Source organism: Amblyomma americanum, chromosome 9 (assembly GCF_052857255.1).
Source record: "Amblyomma americanum isolate KBUSLIRL-KWMA chromosome 9, ASM5285725v1, whole genome shotgun sequence".
NCBI classification, from domain to species: Eukaryota; Metazoa; Arthropoda; class Arachnida; order Ixodida; family Ixodidae; genus Amblyomma; species Amblyomma americanum.
The window spans coordinates 104,589,318-104,612,358 of NC_135505.1; the positions used below are offsets into that span (position 1 = coordinate 104,589,318).

Sequence of the window (23,041 nt, forward strand, 5' to 3'; positions counted from 1 at the left end):
GCTTGCTGCTCGAGCCCTGAGGTGAGCATCCCAGGTTTCTTTCACGACGTTCTGCACTTCGTCTGAATGTGGCGCGCGGCCCTAGTTTGCAGATTGCCCACGAGGCCTCCGAGGGCGCCACCGCACTCGCGAAATTTAGCGGGAGAACCCTGGCGCAGCTGTATACGTTGTCGGCCCAGCGGCACCAGCCCAAGCGCTATGGCGCACGTCTACTTAGAAAGGCGACGAGCTCTTTAAGCTATCGGTTATTACAAAACTGTAATACAGATCCACAGTAAATTGGCATTTAGAACAGGACAAGTGGACGTACGTTGATGATTTTTAAAGCGCCAAAATTACGGTCAGGAAAAAAAACTCTAGCAGATAGGGTTAAGAGCACTGTAAGTTTTTATTGCAGCAACAAAACTTTCATGAATGGCACCTGTAATCTGAACAAATAGAAATAAAGATTTTAAAAGAAACGCGGGACAACTTTCTTCTTTCTTAGACATCAGTTCTCAATAAACTTGACTTCAAAATATATGAGATTGAACAATGACTCATGCTACTGCCTTTCTGATATATTATGCCTGGACGACTTCGCGCACTGGCTGATCTTACATCTTAAAAATGACAGTGATTGCATTAAGAACGGCAAAGCAATATCGATCACAGGAATGAGAGTCGTCTGACAGAGGGGAACGTTCCTCACGTGTAAAGACATTATTGTGCTTATTGTGCCTTGTGTTCAAGGATAGCAGAGCTTAGTCCACGTAAATTACTTTGTGCTGCATGATTTGCACCACTGAAGCGTTTTTTTAGGCTACCATTTTCGCAGCGTCCCCTTCAGCCCTCATACGTTTCCACTTGTCAGGAAAATTGCAGACAAAATTTTCTGCTTACATTTTAGAAGCTGGTCTTTGCAAGACACAATGCACCGATTCCTTGTGTTTTCCCCTTTTTGAGACTGGCAATCTTTTAGCAGCCGAACAATAAACTCAAATATTGCCTCCAGTGCACGGAATTTATTGGAAACTCAGCGATTCGTTTTTCGGATTGTGAAAAATCGATGGATCTAGTCAGTCGCAGCATCGTGCGCATCATCTACGGGTCGCTTGCTGGAGTTGGCAGAAAATACATGGTAAGGGAAGCTAGGCTAGGACGTCGGATATCCTGAGATGGCGCACAATGGCACGCCAGCAGTCAGTGTTGAGACGATCGCATTGCATGCGGCCATCTCCAGGGTCGCACGCGACCGAACGGCGGACAATCCCTGTGATGACAAGGTAATTGTCCAGCAAAAAGTACTCTGCAGATGCTATCGCCCGCAGTGCCTCGGGTTCTGTCTTTCCAGAAGTCTCAATAACTTGGGCCAGCAAGCAGTGTTTCCCGGAAAAAAGTTCGAACGCCTCCACGCACAGTCTGTCCTTACAGTGCAGGACAACAAAGTCCACGGCACGATTCAAGGCAAGCCTGTTCCTGATTAACCTTTCTGAAATAAGACAGCGAGTGCTGACGTCGGTGGAAACTTCATCTATTTGAAATTCCAAAATGACTGGGTTCATCACAATTCCTTGGGACAGCTTTTCTATGAACCAGCTTAAACCCAACCCTATAACAGACAGCTTGAACTTGGTGATTCTCCTGTTACGAGCAAAGAAATCTGACAGTGACGAGGCGATCTGCGCTCCTAGCTCAAAGCTGGTTATCTCTAGTTCTCTTATTGTTTCGTTGGCTTCCAGGACATTCAAGAGCTCCTGGACACTGCGCTCTTGGACGCTATTCAAGGTAATTTTGAAAGTCCTGATAGAATGGTTGGCTCTCAGCATTCTACATAGCGCGCCTAACTTTGCCTCCGAAGTCGCGTCGGCGACAACACTGAGGGTTCTCACACGGTTGCTTGAGGCCAGGGCATTGAGGAAAGGCTTGACATTGACGTGAGAAACTCCGGAAAAGTTGATCTCGCCGAGTTCCTCGGGACACGATGTAGGGCAGGCCAGGAATGTCGATAACGGCGGCAGATCGGGCTCAGCGAGAGGCAACACCACGCGGCTGTAACCACGGACGTAGTTGAGTTTCTCCGCCAATGCTGCCCTGAAACAAGAAAAAGCCGTAAAGGGGAGTTTAGGAAGAGACAACAGGCTTTTATTCAGCCTGCGCTGAAAAGAGCGGACTCCCTTTTATTAAAGGGATTGCACTAGAGGGCAGCTTAATCACTTTTCACTCATTTCTGTTTACAGAGCAGGGAAGCGCCGCCCCCATTCATAACCTCCGCACACTATTCTTTGCGACTACAGGAAAATAATATCTTGTATCACAACTGCAGCGAAGCAACACGTCCACATAGAGAAGAAAGAAACACACAACACACGGACGAACGCAGCGTTTTTACCCGTGTTTCTTCGCGGCAATGCGACCAACTAACGCAAAAGCTCATTTTACTAAGAAAAATATACCTTTGTTAAAGGTTTCCTTCTGAACAAAAAAAAACACTATAAAAAGAGTTTATCACAAAAGTATTGACGCTTCTCCCTTTATAAATTAGTGAAACATTAAAATATCAAATTCGTTTAATGCTGTAATGGGTTAGAGGAGCAATAAAAACAGTCTGCTATGCCATCTAACCAATTGCTAATTTTTAACTTATATTTGCCAACGTCTGGTAATAATGTAAAAACACATTTTCTGTCTCGTGTTGTTTCAAATTTAGTTTCACCAGCACAACGGTGGCTCTGACGTAGAAGAAGAGTTGAAGGGACCTAAGGCGTATAGAACTGCACTAAAGCACTGATCCGACTTTTTTTATCCATTCTAACCTTACACAAGACCGACCAAATAACCAGAATGATAACAAATAAACAAGCAGCTATTATATCATCGTATATTTATGCCTAAGGGAAAGCCAATTAATAGTATGCGTTATAGCCACCTTTAGAATGTTTGAACTGAAATAACTTATGCGGAAATATTCGTTCACAAATTGCTTGCCGGGATGCGGTCAATTTTGTGTTCAGTTCTATATATACTGACTATAGTCCGCAATTCCAAAGAAAACGAATGCTACAAAATGTTTTATGGCCATGCTCCTCTAAAAGAGGATAATGCGCGATTTGAGTAGGAAAAGTCTGTTGTGTTACACAAAAACGCAATTTTTGAAAACTGTAATATGATAAAACGCCTTGGGGAGGACAGTGATGTTCATAACGCCTAGCCTACACGGCAGAGTTATTACTTGATGGAAACGCAAACGGAGTCGGTAGGTAAAAGTTGCAGAGGTGAGCTTAACAAAGTGTTGCGAATCTAGCGCGCAAGAACATAGTGCGACTGGTGAACGCTGAGAATTAAGGGGGGCTTCGAACCACCTCAGACATGACTTGGCTCTTAAAGGGACACTTAGGACGAGTTTAAATTGGCCTTTGTCAATTCACTGCCCTATTCTACCCACGAAGAGATCACTGTCTACGAAAGCAGGGCTTTTATAAGCTAGAATAGAACAAAAATCGAAATACAGTGTCGCCACCACTGGCAGGTTCTGAAAGTAAACGGCTTACGTCGACACTGAATATCTACACTGATAACAGAGCCGCAGCTACAAAGACGTTCACTTGAAAACGGCAGCTACCATCCTTCACGGTGTGTACGTCACGTGGTTAAATCGAGTGGTGGAAAAATCTTTAAATTTGATTTTCTCAGCCATAGATGGCTTTTCGTTAACCAAAGTTCTTTAAGAAAACATTAAAGCACCCAGAAAGAGCTGGAAAATAAATTTCACTAAGAAGAATAATTGCGTGGAGTCGCCCCCAGCGTTGCTTCAGTAGTGTTAGTAGTTATCAGTCTTGGTGACTCTAGATCCGCCGTGGCTAATTAGCATATAATTAGCGTACACTCCACGCTTATTTGGATTCACATGGAGGTTTGTTTGCATGCGCCAAAATCTCAGCGCCCTAGGGTTTATCGGATATCAACACTATAGGACTGCAGTCATCGCAGCTGGGTTCGAACACTCGTACTAACTCTCAATACTTTAATGCCACGGCCTCTAAACCACCAGTGCATGTGCACTGGTTCTTGTGCAAGTCACGGGTGGTGCACTCGTGCGTTATTTGGTTACTGTAGGTATTTAATGTACGCAAATCAGCTCACAGTTTCACAGTCAAAGTACTAGAATATAATTATGAAAATGCTAGTATAATGAGGCATTACGAACAAGCTGCTGATTTCAATAACTAAAAACAAACCGATGCAAAGCTGTACCCTACATACCTCTGTATCCGGGAAGCCCGGAACTCAGGAAACTCGAGCCTCTTCAATGTCTTGTTAGTGCGAAGTGCATCACACAGCGCAAGGACCCCGTCGAAGCCTTCCACGGCCCCGCTGAACCTCAACTTTTCCAGCTTCGTGTTCTGCGACAAGGCCTCTGCCATGCTAATCATGCAGTGGTTGTCGACATGTGCAGCCAACTCCAGGTGGAGCAGAGAAGTATTTTTTGACACTGCCAACGCCAAGGCCTCTCCGCAGCTTGGATCAATAAAAGTGAAGCCAATGCGCAACGACCTCAGCGTGGAGTTGACCTCAAGCGCAGCAAACAAGTATTTGGGTGAGTTAATGCTTCCACGCATTTCCAGGTCGAGCGTCGTCAGAGTTGCGTTGGTCTTAAGAGTGTCAGCCATGGCAGAGACATTCCTATCCAAACCTATGGATTGAAAGCGCACCCTGCTCCGTACCATTCGACTCAATGCAGCTCTGAATGTGTCCCTGTCATAGCGGTCGGTCCGAACCCAAAGCGTCAGGGACTCGCACTTGTCGAGACACTGCAGAGCCCGCATAACGCGCCTCGACAGTTGCAACTCGGTCATCTCAACAGACCTGAGAGAGTTAGAGTTACATTGCAGAATCCTTACCAGTACCGACTCGCTTATGACGTGACAGGAGCTAATCTTCAGATGCTCGATGCAACGAAGAGCGTTGACGTATGGCGGTAAGTAACACAAGTGTGTGCAGGCTTTGGACACTGCTACTTGGAGACAGCGAATGCTGCGACCGTTGTTTTTTCCTTCCGGTGGCATTGGAAAAGAATCGGCGCACATGACACGCAGGTCGTCGATGCAGCGGTGGTGTTCCAGGAGCCATGAGATGAGGAAGTCCTTTTCTAGGCAGGTGTCCGCAGTTTGCACATGCGCAAGATAGTCCAGAACGTAGCGAAGACTGAACTTCCCCGGCAAGGCCTCGACAAGTTCATACCCAAGTCCGTGCAAAACCCGGTTCCATGCGGTCAAATCTTCAATGAGCCCGCACCTATCTCGAGGTCCTACAGACGCACAGGACCTCTCAAAGTTTAACTGACCCTTCCAACTGTCGGTAACTGCGTTGTATATGGCCATGGCTCACCAAATGTGAAGGGGCGAATAACTGCAGAGGAACGGCCGGTCAGGCCTCGCTGGGCTTGGCTCGTGGTCTTAGACACTCGTGGGTCAGGCGCTGGGTGCGGCTTTTAACTGCAGCAAATGCCATGTGAATCGGTCACGAAACTAAAGACGACAAGCAATCTAAAGCGTGCCCCGCATCGATAATTTTTCCACCGATCTGACGCGTCGGCTGTAGCGCGAGGAATGTCACATGGCGGGATGCTTCGCTGCGCCGGAACTGCGTTATCAAGACGACCCAGGGAACAACAAAAAAAGGAAGTCGACTAAGAGACAGAAGCGGCAGGAAGTGGCTGGAAGCAATGCGAGCGGCAGCATCGTGGTATGATGCGGTGTTGGCGAAGTGCTCTACGACATTGGGAAATTTAGTTGCTGCCATTGAGCCATCGCTGGTTCAAATTCCACTGTCAGCAATAATACAGTGAGACTTTTTTTTGCCGTGCCAGAAAGTGTCAGAAGATTTACACGATAGCTCTTGCTTTATATACTACTCAAGGAGGGGAATATATCTCGAGGCTAACAAAAGGGTTCAGCTTAAGTTAAGGGCAACTCAGTGAGCTATGGAAGGAAAAATGACAGGTGCAACGATAAGAGTCCGGAAGCGGGCAGAGTGGGTGAGGGAACAAACGCGAGTTAATGACATCATAGTCGAAATCAAGAGGAAAACATGCGCTTGGGCAGGGAATGTAATGCGAAGACGAGATATATGCAGTTCCTTAAGGGTAACGGAGTGGACTCCAAGAAAAGGCAAGCGTAGCAGGGGGCAAAAGAAATTTAGGTGGGCGGATGAGATTAAGAAGTTTACGGGGATACGGTGGCCGCAGCTGGCAAAGGATAGGGTTAATTGGAAAGACATGGGAGAGGCCTTTTCCTGCAGTGAGCGTAGATTGCAGGCAACAGCTGAGCAAGAGACGAGAATGATTATTAGGGTATCAAACCACAAGCACGTAATTAAAGAAAAAGGAACCATAAAGTTAATACAGACTTTTATTGTGAGCAGGATAGCTTAAACAGCACCTTGTCTGAAATGGAAGAAAAGTGAGAAGAACAAGCTGGACGTCATTATACGCAAAGTATTAAGAGCACTTGCTATCCTGGTCAACGCACGAACAGAAACATTACTACACATGTTCATTCACAATACTGTAGATGAAATTACTGAAGGCCATTAGATATCGCAGAGGATACGGCTGTCAGGAAGCAGGACAGGAAGCGACGTACTTGATATGCTAGGGCTCCCATGAATTTGGTCTACGGAGGACAGAGAGGACATGAGAGATCAGCTTAGAAGCAAGATCGAGGTGTAGCCCATTCCGAAAATATGCACCCCGAATATCACAAGAAAAGAAGTAAGGCTAGTGCGAACGACATCTTGAGAACATAAGGCGGGATGGAAGAGGCAATTTACGTGAACGCGGCAGGACCGGCCGACAAGATATTAACGATAGCATGCGCGGGTGCGCAAGGCCAATTATTGCGGCATCAATTCGATTCCAGAGAGTCGCACAGGCTGAGGAAGCGGCGATAGCTTTGGCGATGGTTTCTATGGAGGTATCGGGTGTAATTACGGACTCCCAGACTACATGTAGTAACTGCACAAGACGAAGAATTGGTAAACTCGCAAACAGAATCCACAGAACTTAAGAAGATATATTAAACTTTAAATACACAGTCATATGGACTCCAGGACACTGTGCGGATGTTGGAAACGAAGGCGCTCAAGCCGCTGCCCGCGCGCTCTTACCCCGGGTCCTCCTGCATTCGTACGAACATAACTATTGGGAACCACTACTAAGCTACAGGGATTTACTCTAATATTTGAGATGACCGAGGAGAATATACGCCGAACCACACAAAAACCTATAAAGTGGGCAAGGGGACATTTTAAGGAAATTGTATCGAATACCTATATAACTCCTGTCAATATCAGCTATATCCAGATTGGTACGATCCGCAATGCGCCTTCTGCGTTGACGTGGCTAACTTATATCATATGGTATGGATATGCCTGAAAAACCCAGCTCTACTAAGAATCAAGAACTCAACAACTGTGGACTGGGAGGCGGCGCTGTCCAGCTGACATTCGGATGACCAGCATTCGCTGGTGAACCGCGCAAGAGCTGCGGCAAAGGCCAATGGTCTCCAGGTAAGAGGGCCCACCCAAACATGCTTCTTCGTCTTCCTCTTAAAACATGGCACATACCCACATGGGGGGATTGTTATCGTTGTTTGCCTCACAAACAACAATAATCCTTAGGAATTGGCCAAGGTTGTTGTTGTTGTTGACTCAGAAATGATGGCGCACACCCACGGCGGGGGATTGGCCAGGGTTTGGTGCAGATCCAAACAGGGAAAAACTCATCCAGATTTATCTCAAGTGGCGCATAAATAGAAATGAATCTGAAAGAAAAGAAAATCACGAAATTTAAGAGATCTTGGGATATCAGAATGAAAATCGGGAAAACAAAGCGGCGTGGATTGAATAAATAAATTTAAAAAATGAATCAGAAAAAAATAATTTTGAGAGGAAAGTAAGGGCTTCGAAAGGTTAACACAAAATTCTCCCGGTTTAAATAATATACTTGTGAAGAAGCTGACACACCTGCCTAATGGCATGCCCTTTGACGGTTGCCCTGAAGGAGAAGAGGACGGGAAGAGTAAACGACAGCCCTAATTGAGCGAGAGGATTTTGCGAAAACTGAATTCTCTGCCGCTCAAACCGCAGGCAGTAGAGGATGAAATGATCTATCGTTTCAACGTCCCCGCATGACGCACATAGATTCGACGGCGTGAACCCAGAACGGCATAAATATAGATTAAGGCAAGGAATCCTACAGCGCCACAGCTTCATGGAAACCTCACATTGTCTTGATGCTCAAGAACGTATGTTCCATGGGTATTTTAAATAGTTAAAATCCGCTGTACCAATGATGGGCTCATGGCTCAGGTAATGGTGTATTTGGTAACGTTCACAACGGGACGTGGTCAGCAGGATAAGGTTAGAAACGACACGGGCAACAGGCCCATTGATGGCTGATTTCGCTAAGAAATCGGCCATCGAATTTGAAGTAATACCACAGTGCCCTGGGAACCACTAAAAGGGCGCCAGTTAGACATGACATGGCATTAAGGATGACATGGCATTAAGTGCATTAAGGATCTGTACAAGAGACTAGTTGCCGAACTGTCTAGCGCTGCCAATACTGAGAGAAGGTCCGAAAGAATGATAACTTGAGAAATATTGCGGAGAACTTTTTGAAGGGCCAAGTCAATAGCGAGAAATTTAGCAGAAAAAATTGGTGTATAATCAGGGACCCGGGTAGAATAACTCTTTGCGTATAGCTGCAGCGTATGGTCGAAGCAAACAGCTGCTGCAGCCTGCACATTGCTAACGCACTGCACGGACCTAAGCGAGACTGCAATTCTAGACAAGAGGTGCTCAGTAAACACATATTGAGGCAGTTTGTAAAGCGGCCAACTTTTATCTAGAAACAAAGCTTGGTTAGTAAAAAATTTGGAGGAGCCACACCAGGCATAGGCTCAAGTCCTCGTAAGAAGGTGCGCACTATGAGAAGCTGGAAGCGAGAATTCGAGTCCCGTATGCGAGCTTCCAAAAATAGGACACAATTTGCCACTGATTTTGGTAAGCCCAGGCAAAGCTATAGAGTGCGTCTCTCCAAAAGAACCAGAGGTTGAATTTTATATACAGGGCAACCGGAGAAGAGAACGCATCCGAACTCCAAAATTGGTCTTACGTAAGTCTTATGGAGAAATAAGAGAGTGTCTCTGCGCATACCGGAATTCTTATGGCTGATTCGCGTCAAGCAACCGAGAGTTCGCTCACCTTTGAGGACTATACTTCTGATATGAGGTCGCTAGTCTAGATCAGGGTCGTATATTACGCCTAGGTACTTTAAGGACTCAACTTGCGGAATTTGGGTGCCACAATAGAGTATACAGATAAAAACAGGGGAGGCTGCAGGAAAAACGAGAACGGAAGATTTGTTCACATTGAGAATCAAACGTAACTTGCCCAGCCATACTCCCAAGGAATTCAGGTAGGCCTGCAATAGCTGGTCAAGTGAATGAATGTCTCTAGCAGAAGCAAAAAAAAAAAGCTGTCTCGTGCGCATACACATAAATTTTGATGTCACCCTGAATACGTATGTCCCGTATAAGTATGTTAAAATGCAAAGGAGACTGTGCCGATCCCTGAGGCACACCTCTAGTCTATGAACACCCTAAACAGAGGTGCACAGAAGTGAACACATCTCTAGTCTAGTTTAGTCAGAACAAAAGAAACGTCTATTTTTTAAGGAATTCCTGCACCCATGGAAGAATGTAGAAAGGCGGCCAAATTTCGTCAATCTTGTTAAATAGTATTGAGTGCTCTGCGCTGTCATATGCTTTAGCGATATCCAAAGTGACTAAATCCGCGACCTCTTTCTTGTCCATTGCAACCCTAATTCTCCTTTCCAAATCTAAATGAGCAGTTCAAATTCCATTTTTTTGCCATTAGCGTTTTGCAATCATTCAAAGCCTTCCCCGTTAGTTTTCTATGGCAGTCTTAACTGCTCGATGTGAGCGATGAAAACATTTTAAAATAAAGATTTTACTACACATCGGAAGAATGGACCATTACCTTCAATATTTTCATAACAGCATCTTACAATTTTTCAATTTTCAACTTTTGTTTATAAATGTTGGACATGAACGAAGCACTTCAGAATACATGATTTGGTCTGGTTTATAATCGGAATAAAAAATATTATATTGTTTGTTTTAGGGGTTCACATTACATGTTTCGTCCACAAGGGCTCCAGAATTCATCACATTACCTGTGTAAGAGGTCAGTAAATTAAGCTATTGAAATCCGCAGGAAGTAACCCCTTACAAACTCAGAATCAGTAGAGGACAAAATACATTCGAATGAAGAACAACAAATAAGAGCACTGCATTACATTCAAGCTAATATATTTTTGTCTTTTTCATGGTCTTTGAAATTCGAATGCATGTGTTTTCTTCCGCAACAAGAAAGAAGCAGCAACAAAAAATTTCATCTGTGTGATGCATGTGTGTGATGGCAGCAACTTTGCGTACATTCATAAGCAGTTAAAAAATGTAAAACTATGCATCTCAATTCAAAACCACGTACACATTCCATTCTGCCTTCTGTGCGACAGTCAGCAAAATCAAATGCACATCATAATGAATGAATAATGGAGCTACCATTGGAAACTGGGCCTGTTGGTTTTGGGCTCGAACTCCACTGCTGGAGTGAACGACGCTAGGGACGATCTTGCGCCTCAAAGGAGAATCACGTGACCACCCTTTCCACGGAAGAAGTGTGGACTTGAAAACAATTTCTGGCTTTTCAGTTACGCAGGTGAAGTTATTCCATTCGTATATTCGTGCAAGCGAGTCCCTGCATTTCACACCGTGATGTGTCGCCCTGGTAGGAGCGGCACGTTGTTCATGCTGCCGTCACGCTCGTTTATAAGTTGTGGTACAAATGCGCTGAGTATTACGATCACAACACAAGACACGGTTGGACGATTGGTGTTGTGATTGCAAAACTCAGCGCATTTGCACCACAGCTATGGAATACCAACTAGCCCTTCTGTCCGCCTCATTAGCGTTTATAAGCGCCTCAAAGCCAGACATACGCGATGGAGCTGAGTGCAAGCTCGGATTTCGATCTCAAAGATTGCAAGATTTTAGAATCGCAGTTATTTACACTGAGAATAGACAAGAAAAAAAGATTCACAGTTTTGCATGCACAGCAAGCAGTTCAAGACGCAATACTGCTTTCATGCGGTTGTCGCTAAACTGGTTTGTGAGTAGCAGCCGACGCCGACTGCAAGAAACCTCCATAATTTAATGATTTAAAGATGGCTCGTTGTAGGCGAAGACAGGGTATTGTCCCAATTAGCATACCTGCCTACTCTAAGATAGTTTAGAGACGCAGTCTAACTGTTCCACATCGACCGTTGCAAACTGCAGTGTAACCGACTTGTCCCGAATTTGATTTATACTGCATCGGTGTAACCCGGCGTCCTTCACAGCTCCGCACCTTGAACACAGATATTCTATTTTCAGCGGGATTTAGTGACTTGGTGACGGCTTACCTCTGACTATTGGCGTAGTCGGTTTATTGGTTTCAGTAACAGCGGCAAAACAGACGCTGAATGACGACGGCGGATTGTTGGCCGTTGAGACGTTTTAGCGAAAAATAAAAAAATAAATGAGATTTGTCGCCGAAAAAGTCGATTTAAAGACCCAGATGAACTTTACCGCAACACAAAGCCATAAACGCGAAAACTAAATGACCTAGCTGAGACGCATTCTAAACAAGGAACTGGTCCATGTGACCCCCCTTCCAGCAACACGCGTACGCTACGAATAGATGGCGCCACGGTATGCTATCGAGCACAACAATTTTCGGAGCTCGGAAAAAACAAGGAATGCACACTAGTAGACAGGATGGCAAATAACTATTTATTGCAGCGAGGAAGCTTTCAAAAGGTGAGATTAAAATCTGAAACACGGAGCCACAAAATTGACAAAGTGACGACAAAAACCAAACTATGAAACAATACAGAGAGGAAAAAGACTAAACCGCACATTTTCTCTCTCACCTAAAGCAACAATTTTCAATAAATTCTACTTCTGGATCTGTCGGTGCGACGGAAGCCCGGCTCACGTGCATGCTACCTCCTTTGGCGCTGTGATAGTCCTCGACTGTTTTGAGCCCTTGCTAAGCTTTATCGTTAGAAATGCCCCATATTTAATCTAAAACAGAGAAAATAGCGATCGCGCGAACGACAGCGATTTGAGATGGGAGCGTTTTTCATTTTCCAAGGCATTCATGCGCTCATTAAGCCTAGTTTCCAAACATCGACCAGCATAGCCAACGTAAATCAAATTCGTGTGTCATGCATGGTTCGCACCACCGCATTGCTATTTGGTTTTTGTATTCATGCAGCATCCTGACTTGCCCTGATATACGTTTGCACATGTCAGGAGAATTGTATATATACACAGTCGCTTGCTTACATTCTAGAAGCTCGTCATTTCAGCACACAATACGCCGATTCCCTGTTCTTTGATCACGTTAGTCGTCTTTTTCCGCCTGCACGCATACGTAATTAGTTATCTCTTGAATAGATGGCTTAACAAAGTTGCCTAATAGATCGGTTGGTTTAGCATGCCGAAATTTAAAAGCGTAATTGAGAACAAGGACAGCTGAATTCTACCGGAAAGTTTTGAGTGGCCCCCGGAATGTCCAGTTAGGTCGTTCTTTTGCGTCACTTGCATTTTCAAAATTCTTAGTACACGGAATTCATTGACCATCGAGAATTCTTTTTAAGTTGATTACGAAGCCCATGTGTGCGGTGAATCGGTCTCAATTGCACACCGTCACCGTGCCCTGTGCTGCAGTTTACAGAGAAGAGACAACGAGAGAAGCTAACTCAAGACGTCAGAAACCTTGAGATGACGTACAATGGCCCGCCAGCAGTCAGCATTAAGCTGATCGCATTCTGTTCCGCTACCCCTAGGATGGCACATGACAGAGCGGCGGACAATGCCTGTGATGACTAGGTAATTGTCTAGCAAACAGTTCTGTGCTGAGGCTACTGCGAACTGTGCCTCGCTTTCTGTCTTTCCAGAAGTCTCAGTGACTTTGTCGAGGAGACAAGGTTTCTCACGAAAAAGCTCGAAGGCCTCCGCAGCCGGTTTGTCATTACAGTGCAGGACAACAAAGTCCGCGGCACGATTCAAGACAGATCTGTTCCGCCGTAACATTTCAGAAATAAAGTAAGTTGCACGGTCGTCGGTACTAAATAGACATGTTTCAAATTCCACAATCAGTGGGTTCATCATCATCCCTCGGGACAGGTTTTCTACAATCCAGTATGTGTCTGGTGTTAAAAAGGGCAACTTGAACTTGATTATTGTCCTGTTACGAGCAAAGAAATCTGACAGTGATTCGATTGTTTGCATTTCTAGCTCAAATGCGTCTATCACTAGTTCGCTTATATTTCTGTTCGCTTCCAGGGCATTCAAGAGCTCTTGGACACATTGACCTTCGTCGTTTTGCAAGGATATTGTGATGCTCCTGAAGGACCGGTTGGCTCGCAGCAGACTGCAAAGTGATGCTCACCTTGCTTGAGACCTTGTGTCGATGGCAATCTTGAGCGTTCTGACATGGCTGCTTGAGGCTAAGGCATCGAACAGCAGTTTGACACCGGCGTCGGAGATGAGGTCAACGTTGAGCTGGCCGAGCTCCTTGAGGCTCGACGTTGGGCAGGTCAGGAGAGCCGATAAGCATGGCAAATCTGGCTCAGCCAGAGGTAGCAGCACTCGGCTGTAACCGTTGCAACCGGCGAGCTTCTTGGCCAGCGCTGCCCTGAAAGAAGGAAGAGTTGTGCAGGGCGTTCAGGAAGTACCCATAGAGGCTCCCTGCCATCCTTAACGTAAAGGGCACTTTAGTAATCACCGTCACGTGCGCAACTAACTGCACTGCAGGACAAAGCCCTGTTCATGTCCTTCCTGTTAACGACGGCAGCTGACCACGGAAGCTGTGCATCCGCTTTAGATAATTTCCACTACTTTTATGTAAATATGCCTAGCCTACATCCTGGTTTCTTAGTGCCTGCATGACTGACGAACTTTCGACTGAGTTCAATACTTTCTCGTAATCTCTTTCTCGTAATTCAAGCACTGCATGGGTTTGGCCAGGGCTCGGCCTTGACGATGCGGGCACGGTCTGTGCTTGGGCCCACAAATTGAGCGCCTTTGTCCGAATTTTCTTTCAATATTCCAGATGAAGTACACTTGGGTCGCTTTTTTTATTAGTGACCAACAGATGTGCTTTCTTCACGCTAGAAAAATTACAAGCAATAGTGATTGTTTTCAGTTATTTGCTTTTGCCTGCTGCTCGGAACTGCTCGGAAATGAAAGAATCCCGGCGATGAAATCTTTCCAGAGAGTACTTCGTTGGTGCCGTGTTATAGAAACTTAACTACGTCGTTGTAAAACGAAAATAATCAGCATCACTCGCATTGCGATGTCGAAGTAACTTGGGGCGCACACACACCATGCTGCGTAAAATGATAGTAGGCGAGAAATTAAATGAAGACTTTCAGTGTCTACACAACAGCAGCGAAATTCCGCTCACGCTGGTTCTAAGGCTTTCAGCATCAGGCTCACTACTGCGGCATATTCATGGTGGAGGGTTCTGTAGTGCGTTCGACTACAAGTTTATGGCTCCGCTGGCTCGCGCTGTCTTGGCTATCAGCGAGCCCATGCTGTCGGTTCTTCCTAAAGGCGCTCCACATCTGCTACGTTTTGTATTAACCCTCACAACACGACATTTGAAGCCTTATAGTAACCGCTGGAAAAGGACCGTCTCTTCCAAGATTGTCTTTGATTGGGTGCCTTGACATCCGAAAAACACATCTCTGCTCACCGAGAAACACTATAAGGGAACAGCATTTGGGTTCAGGCCACTTCAGGTTCTTTAACATGCATCACGCAATAAGCAGGCGCTTTCCTTCCCGCCTCTATTAAGCCGCGGCCAGTGCAGTCATAAATTCAACCCCGCGAAATCGTGCCCATTAAACACACACAAAAAAAATCATTGCTTTGTTGATTTCATCCTAAGGTTGCTCAGGTTGTATTAGCGATTACTTCATGAAATACCTTATAGGCAAGGGCCAGTAAGCTGATCTGATTTTTGAAGTCACTTACGTTTCCTTTTTTTATTGGTTTAGATAATAATATGCAAATGGCAGCGCTGGCGTTCCAATGACAAAGCCAAGAAATGAACACAATTGTGCTGCCTCACTCAGAATGATTACCAAACAACTAGCTCAGCTATATACCTTGCTCTGGATAATATTAGTGTGACTTAAAGAATCCCTTACGCTTAGCGTTTTGACGCATTGCGTATAGAGGGTGGCCAGTTTTGAAGCGAAAAGCTCCACTACGCTAGGTAAATCAGTCTTCGGGTAGGCAGAGCAGCGACCTTGAACGACCTTCAGCCAAACCAAGGATAGCCGTGTATGACCATATGTGGTACAGTTATGGTGTCAGACCCTTGACCCCTTACCTTTATTGACCTTTGACCTCTGACCTTGAGTTGTGTTCTGACCTTTGGCCTCTGACATGGGGTGACTTTTGAATTGACCTTCGATCTTTTGCCTTTAGAACATCCGATGTGGCGATGTGAAGCCACGTGATGGCATCCAATGGGGGTGTCGTAAGAGCATGCGATCCACGTCATAGCCACGTGGTCACGTGGGATTATATAGAACGGCTGTCTAGAACGTGTAGCGGAGCTGCAATGAATGAGCCTCAGATGCTTAGCAAGCGTGCTTACTTTTCGCTTAATTCAATGTTTAGTCCAGTTAAGCCACTGCCAATTTTTTCGAGCGCGATTTTCTGAGCGTTCATTCACAGATCTGTAGTTACCTAATCCTCACCAAATGCTTTCACACTGTGCATTGCGCCTAAGGCTTTTTTTTAGTTTCTATTTCTATTACTGACGGGTTGTCCAATTCCTCGGCATCTCTCCCTTCATTACTATCGTCCTCATTATTCCGGCTGCTGCAGAGGTGTAGTACTCCCGGCTGCCTTACTCCATATTGGAAATGAAATTTCCCTCCTGGCCTCTCAGTGCATGCATCTGATTATTTGCCTCTGCCTAATTTCCTCGACACTTCTTTTAGGCTATACCTCTGTTGTTTATTGCAAAGGACAGTTTACTCACACTTATTCGCCGTATTTTCTTTTAGGTAACCGAAAGCCAGCTCCTTGCCCCAAATGAACGTATAGCCGGTTAAGAACAAACAATTTAGAACAATTTAAAGTGTAAGTTTTGATAAGGAAAAGTCCCTTTTCCGAGGTATTCGACGCTGGCAATCTTTGACATTACAGAGTAGGCAACGACTGTTCTTGATTATGAAATAATGAGCGTAGCGCAATAATGGGAGAATTCTATTCTTTTAAAAGCGCAGTATTCAAGCACTATAGGTGGTTCAGAAAGCTTTTCGGTAAAATTGGATTGGTAATAAGTATTACTGATATCAGAAACAGTTTTTTTTTCCGTAGCAGTGCTGATGAGAGTAGCCCCTCCCCCATCATGGTGACCGTCTGCATTTTGGAATTAAAATATTATGAAGCAGGATGGCTGAATCGAGCGTGAAGGGGTGATTAGTTCCAAGAGACAGAAATGAAGCACATGTATTGTGTTCAGTCCTATTAAATAAATACAGCTATGATCACCCCAGAAGAAGAAAACCGACTGCAAGCGAGGCGAAGAAATTTAAGTCACAGTGCGAAGCCACAGTTACCTACGGACTAACTTTTCTTTCAGATATAATAATTCTTGAGAAAATCACGAGTTCTTCTCTCGCTGTCGCGATCATAGGAAAATGTCTGCAGGATTATGCCAAATCCATTAAACTTGCAAAAAAGTACTTGTCTCCGACAGCAGACTGTTCCTTTGAAGGAGTTGGAACACCAGATTTGGCTGCGTGTTGCTCCTTCGGAATGATGCACAAAATATCACCAAACACTGATCGCAACAGGAAATTCTCCCGGGTCCGGTAAACAACTTATAATTGAATCTGTTCTCTCATGATGCTTCAGTTTCGGTTTGAAAACCCGAACAACAAATCCACTTACTGTCACTTACCTATACTGGATATTTGCTAGGCAATCGCTAAAGTCATCAGAGTAACCTTAGACTGGAGTAAAACAGTGGAACAGACTGGCTTTTGCAGAGGGTAGTCAAAAATTAATTGACCATACTGATACAATCAGTCTGGGATAGAAAATGTGTAAAATAAAACCGACCCCCTTGGGTAGCCTTCATAGATTACGAGAAAGCATTTCACTCGGTCGAAACAACAGCAGTCATGCAGATATTCTGAAACCAGGACGTAGAAGAGCCACATCTAAAAGTACTTGAAAACGTCTCCAGGTGTTGCTCGGCTACTAGAGTCGTCTATAGAGAAAGAAACAAAATTCGCATCGCAAAAGGTGTGAGGCAGGCATACACTATCTCTGCAGTACTATTCACCGCGTGTTTACAGGCCATATTCAGATATCTGAATGAGAAAGAGTTGGGGATATAAGTTAAAGTCATGAGCAGTTCGCGCTGCGCTGATCACATTACCTTTTTAAGTCAGAAGAGAACAAATTACAAGGCATGATCAAGGACTTCGAGAGGCAAAGCATAACGATGGGTCTAAAAATTTGCAGGAAAAAGCTAAAATATTTTTAAACAGTATCGGGAGGGAACAGGAGTTTATGATAGGCGGCAGAACTGGAAAGGAAATACATCCACTCAGTGCAGTTAGCGACAGTCGATACGGACCACGAGAGTGAAATATCCAAAGGAATAAGAATGGGGTTGAGTGCATATCGGAGACACTCTCAGGCCATGACTGGCAGTTTACAAGTACCCCTGATAGAAAAGTAAATAACAGTTGTGCGTTACCGGTACTCACCTAGTGGTAGACACATTGAGTCAACGAGGAAAAGTTTTTAACTTAAATTGAGAACAATGATGCGATCTAAAGAAATAACGTTAAGACAAACGAAGAGAGCTGCTGCGCGGCTGCCTTGATCGTCTCTATAAAAAAGGGTTAGGGTTATAGGGTTAGCATGTTTCGGATCGAAGCCGCGCGCAGTCGGAGTACTCCTGTTGAGCCTTTACTGTTGGACTTAAAATCTTCCCGCCAATCTATTTAACCATTCGACATTACAGTCGAAAAAAAAAACGGGTTGCCGCCGTTTTGAAGCGAACGGTGATGTAGCGCATCCTCTGGAATCCGCGCAATTTTTTTTTTCTCGACGCACGCATTTCACTTTCGAAATCAGCCGCTGGTGGCGGCACCTAAATTTTTTTTATTCTTATCTCATGAAAGGTCCGTTTTCGATGATAGTGATCTCTTAGTGATTAGAAGGAAGGAAACGCACATGCAGTCGATGATTAAAGGGATTATGCAATAAATTAATTGAGGTTACATAAAGCAGACGAGAGAATTGCATTCGTTCACTCGTTACCCCAGTGCAAGAATTTTTGAGCTAGCATCAATAACAACCAAGGTATAGACGATTAAAAATTACGCTCCTCCTCTCTCCCCTCAACTTGTACACGCGGGGCACCAGAAAAAAAAAATAAAGAAAACGGGTCCGGGACTGGGCCCCGCCTATGAACACTGCATACGCTGACGTTCGGTTTGCAACTTCCCGTTGTCGCACCCAGCACCCCAGCAACAACATCGGCAGCGTCTCCGCGGTCTGTCTTCGCCTTTCTGGTTTGCGGTGCGCTTCGAATTCTTTTGGTTGTCGTCTGCTGTTGCGGACGAAAAAGACACTGCGGGTCGCCTCGCAAATCTCGATAGGAGGCGGCACAGGTAAATTGAAACCATATGCGCGAATGCAGTGACCTGGTTCGAGCTTGCCAGAGGGGCTCGCGCGACGGCACGAGCAGACGGCTTTCACGGCTACCGGAAGTGTGCCCGTGACGTCGTGGCTGCTTGTGGCTCCAGCGAATGACAGCGTGTGGTGGCCTGCCGGCATCACGGAACTAGTGACGTCTATTTCTACGATTTTATTGTCAAAGCCGGCCACTACGAAAACACCAATCGGGCCGCGAATTTTGATAAACACGGTTTTTAAGAATTCATAATATATTGCCGGCTGAGTTCCAAAGACACATACTTAGTGCAAATGCTCATTTGCATCATTTCTAAGCATTGGAAACATTTACAAACAAGTTTTAATTCATTGCATTGTCCCTTTAATTGCTGTAGTAGTGAAAATTTTCCAGCATTGCGAATCCGGCGTAAGAGCCGTGTGGCTGAAAGGGCTAAAAGGGTGCCTTCGGCACCAGATTAGACCGGGCCCAGCTTCTAATAATGATGATGACTGTCAGCTTTGCTAACTTGAAGTGCTGATTCGAAGTCGGGCAAAGAGCAGGGTACATTCCACGCTCTCAGTTATGGTGTCATGCACATCTATGTTATTTATTGAGTCTGGCATTGGACTTCCTTAATATTGACGAAAATTTCAAGGAAGTCCAACGCAGACTCAATAAATAACATAGATTATCTGCATAGGATTTCCTTAATATTAACAAAAATATCAACGCCACCGCGGTGGCTAAGTGATTATGGCGCTCGGTTACTTACCCGAGATACGTGGGTTCGTACAGGCCGTGGCGGTCGAATTTTGATAGAGGCGAAATTTCTATAGAGGCCCGTGTACTTTGCGATGTCAGTGCACGGTAAAGAACCCAACGTGGTGGAAATTTCTAGAGTCCTTCACTAAGGCGTCTCTGACAGCCTGAGTAGCTTTGGGACGTGTTAAACCCCCATAAACCAGAAACCTTCTCCAGAAACGTGGAGGCTAACGAAAAGGGTTCAGCTCAAGTTAAGGACAACGCAGCGAGCTATGTAAAGGAAATTAATAGGTATAATGCTAAGAGACTAGAAGCGGGCAGAGTGGGTGAGGGAACAAACGCAGGTAGAAACCAAGAGGAAGAAATGGGTTTGGGCAGGGCATGCAATGCGAAGGTAAGATAACCGCTGGTTCTTAAGGGTAACAGAGTGGATTCCAAGGGAAGGCAAGCGTAGCAGGGAGCGGCAGGAAGTTAAGTTGGCGGATGGGATTAACAAGTTTGCGGGCATACGGAGGGCGCAGCTGGGAGAGGACAGGGTTAATTGGAAAGACATGGGAGAGGCCTTTGCCCTGCGGTGGGCCTGGTCAGGCCGATGATGATGATGAACCCATAAACCGTAAATCAAAATCTCAGCACACGAGGGTTTTTCGAAAATCAACTCCATCGAAATGCGGCCGCCGCAGAGGGGGTCGAACATGCGATCTCGTGCCAGCTGAAGGGCACAGCCGCTGATTGACTATAGCTGGTTCAGGCAAAAGATAAGGACGGCACACTCAAGCGTGATTAGGTCAGTGTAGGCCTACACAGCATCAGAGGCAGCCATGAAACGCAGCCATGAAACGGTAATGAAGTTTTTGCAAGTGATGAAAATTCACACACAAAATTCGTTAAAAACAAAACGCAAAGAGTACTCTTTACATACCTCTCCTCCTGGGTAGCCGAGAACTGAGAAAACACGAGCTTCTTTAACGTCTTGTTGGTGTAAAGTGCATCGCACCGTGCGAAGACGCCGTCCACGCCTGCCGCGGCGCCTGCGAACTGCAGCTTTTCCAAAGTAGTATTTAGCTACAAGCCCTCTGCAATGCTGGTCATACAATGGTCGGCGACATGGCCAAACAAGACCAGGTTGAGGAGGGAAGCGTTCTTCGACACTGCCAACGCCAAGGCCTGCGCGCAGCTTCCGTCGGTTCTGCTGAAGCCAATTAATAACGTCTTCAGGGTGGTGTTCACCTCAAGGGCAGCAAACAATTCCTTTGGCGAACTGCTGCATTCAACAGTTCTAATTTGAGAGTCGTCACCTTTACGTTTGTCTTCAAGGCGTCAGCAATGGCCGAGACATTCCAATCTAAACCTGCGGATATAAGGCGCAACTTCTTGACACCTGCCATGCTTCCCATGAGGATAGTCATTGCAGCTGTGGCAGTGTCCCTGTCATAGCGGTGTTGACGAACAGAAATTGTCAGGGACTCACACTTGTCAAGACGCTGCAGAGAATTGACCACGACCAGCGATAGTGTCGACTCCATCAACTCTAGAGACTTGAGAGAGTTTGAGTTACACTGTAGCAGCTTGACCAGCGCGGATTCGCTCACAGCATCACAGAAACTTATCTTGAGCTCCACGATACCCCGAAGAGCGCAGATGTAAGCCGGCAAGTGGCAGTTTTCAGCGCGGTGGTTCGACATCGTTACGTCGAGAGAACGTACACCGTGAGCGCAGTTTTTTCCTTGTGTTGCCTCCGAAAGGATGGGGGCAGGTGGTTGTTCTGGGGTAGAATCAGTGCACAGGACTCGCAGCTCGTTGATGCAGCGGTGGTGTTGCAAGAGCCACGAGATGAGAAAGTCCCTCTCCAGGTAGGCGTTCGCAGTTTTCGCGTGCTCGACATCAGGTGACACGTCCCGAAGACTGAGATTTCCTGGGCTGTCCTCGACTAGATCGTAGGCGAACTCGTGCAACACACGGTTCCATGCGGTCAGGTCTTCGATGAGCCAGCACCTGCCTTGAGGCTCTGTATGCGTACAGGGCTTCTCAAAGTTTAACTTACTGTTGAAAGTGTCAGTACTCACTGCGTTGTATATGGCCATGGCTCATCGGGATGTGGAGAGGCGGAGACCTCGCAGCAGAGTGCCGTGGTTTGCTTCTCTGAGCGCGGATTGCGGTCTGGCAGGATGGCAAACTACCTTAGGCTCGGTATTTGTTTGAATCAAAGTCCACATGCGATAGTCAGGAAAATAATCTAGAAAAGCAGACTAAAGGCTGTTGCGCTTGCACCGTTGTTTTCCTGATGATCCGTGGGCGTTGGCATCCGCGTGAGGAAAGTTATATGCCGAAGTGTCTGTCAGCACCGGAAGATTGATAGCAAGTCCTGCTGCCACGAAATAAAATAACACAAGAAATGCTGACGCTGCGACGCCGCCGGAAACCACGCTAGCGGTTCGAGCCCGACCGCAGTGGCCGTGTTTCGATGGAGGCGAAACGCAAAAGGCGTCCGTGTGCTGTGCGATGTCAGTGCACGTTAAAGATCTCCTGGTGGTAGAAATTATTCCGAACCCCTCCACTACGGCTCCTCTTCCCTCCTTTCTTATTTCACTCCTTCCTTTCTATCTTCCATCACTGCGCAACTTCCTTTCCTCAAAAAGCAATTTTTTCTATATATCATTACAGATAGCTGCCCCATCATTTACACTGGAATTCCTAATAGCCTAAGTGGGAACGAGTTCGTGCTTGACGCATGCTAGTTATACAATCCAGGGCGGGTGGGAGATTTGATGCACATCGGAATATGTAAGAATGGGCTGTCACGAAACCACATGCGGGTGTTCGTGGAAAAAATGGTAACGTAACGTGTTTGATAAGCGGCAGTAATACGGCTCACGCGCTGGAGGACAGCGTTGGGCGTGCCGAAATTATAGTACCCGTTAATCACGTGCATATACGCAGTATTGATTGCGATTGCAAGCGGGATGTGCGCACCACAAGTCAATCGCAGAGGTCGCACGAAAATGGTGCAATGTTAACTAATACGCGTGCTACACAGGTATGTTCCAATGACATTCGAAATTGGACTTGAATTCGGGTCCGACGCATTCCCGCTGTGCTACGCAATAATTTCTAAACGCATGCCAAAGCTTCAACATTCAGCCGCCATATTGCAATGGCGCTGTTGCCATCGAGTTTCACTTTTGCCCGTTCTCTTGTTTTCACAGTGTGCAATTGCTATAGTACGATGCAACTTAAGCCTGCAGTGAAACTCCGCCCACATTCAGGGGCGTCGCCCAGAATTCCTCCACGACAAAAAAGTAGGCTGTTGTTAAAACTCTTCTTGTTAGCAAAAAAAGGACCCAATTACAAGAAAAAAATTATAAGCCCTAGAATTTCGATAACTGGCTCGTTTAATAAAGTCAAGCATCAAAAAGCTGATTGCCTTTGCAGTTGTGATTGG

At 45.7% G+C, this 23,041-nt stretch overlaps 1 protein-coding gene and 1 long non-coding RNA gene across 2 annotated transcripts; both read right to left on the reverse strand.

Moving 5' to 3' along the window:
• Positions 1 to 357: 357 nt before the first annotated feature.
• Positions 358 to 8,084, reverse strand: LOC144103941 (uncharacterized). The gene is made up of 2 exons (XM_077636662.1): positions 4,243 to 8,084; positions 358 to 2,073 (listed from the first exon to the last, which is right to left on the reverse strand). The coding sequence occupies exons 1-2, from the start codon at positions 5,358 to 5,360 to the stop codon at positions 1,131 to 1,133; spliced, it is 2,061 nt and encodes a 686-aa protein (XP_077492788.1). The 5' UTR covers positions 5,361 to 8,084; the 3' UTR covers positions 358 to 1,130.
• A 3,795-nt stretch (positions 8,085 to 11,879) lies between these two features.
• Positions 11,880 to 21,923, reverse strand: LOC144103942 (uncharacterized). The gene is made up of 2 exons (XR_013308385.1): positions 20,522 to 21,923; positions 11,880 to 13,812 (listed from the first exon to the last, which is right to left on the reverse strand). It is a non-coding gene; the product is annotated as an uncharacterized LOC144103942 (long non-coding RNA).
• Positions 21,924 to 23,041: the final 1,118 nt, after the last annotated feature.

Excerpts from the sequence above, each read along its gene's own strand:
- LOC144103941 (XM_077636662.1), bottom strand. The coding sequence starts at position 5,360 with ATGGCCATATACAACGCAGTTACCGACAGTTGGAAGGGTCAGTTAAAC. Across the intron at positions 2,074-4,242 it reads CGGGCTTCCCGGATACAGAG|GGCAGCATTGGCGGAGAAAC; the intron begins GTATGTAGGGTA and ends TTCTTGTTTCAG.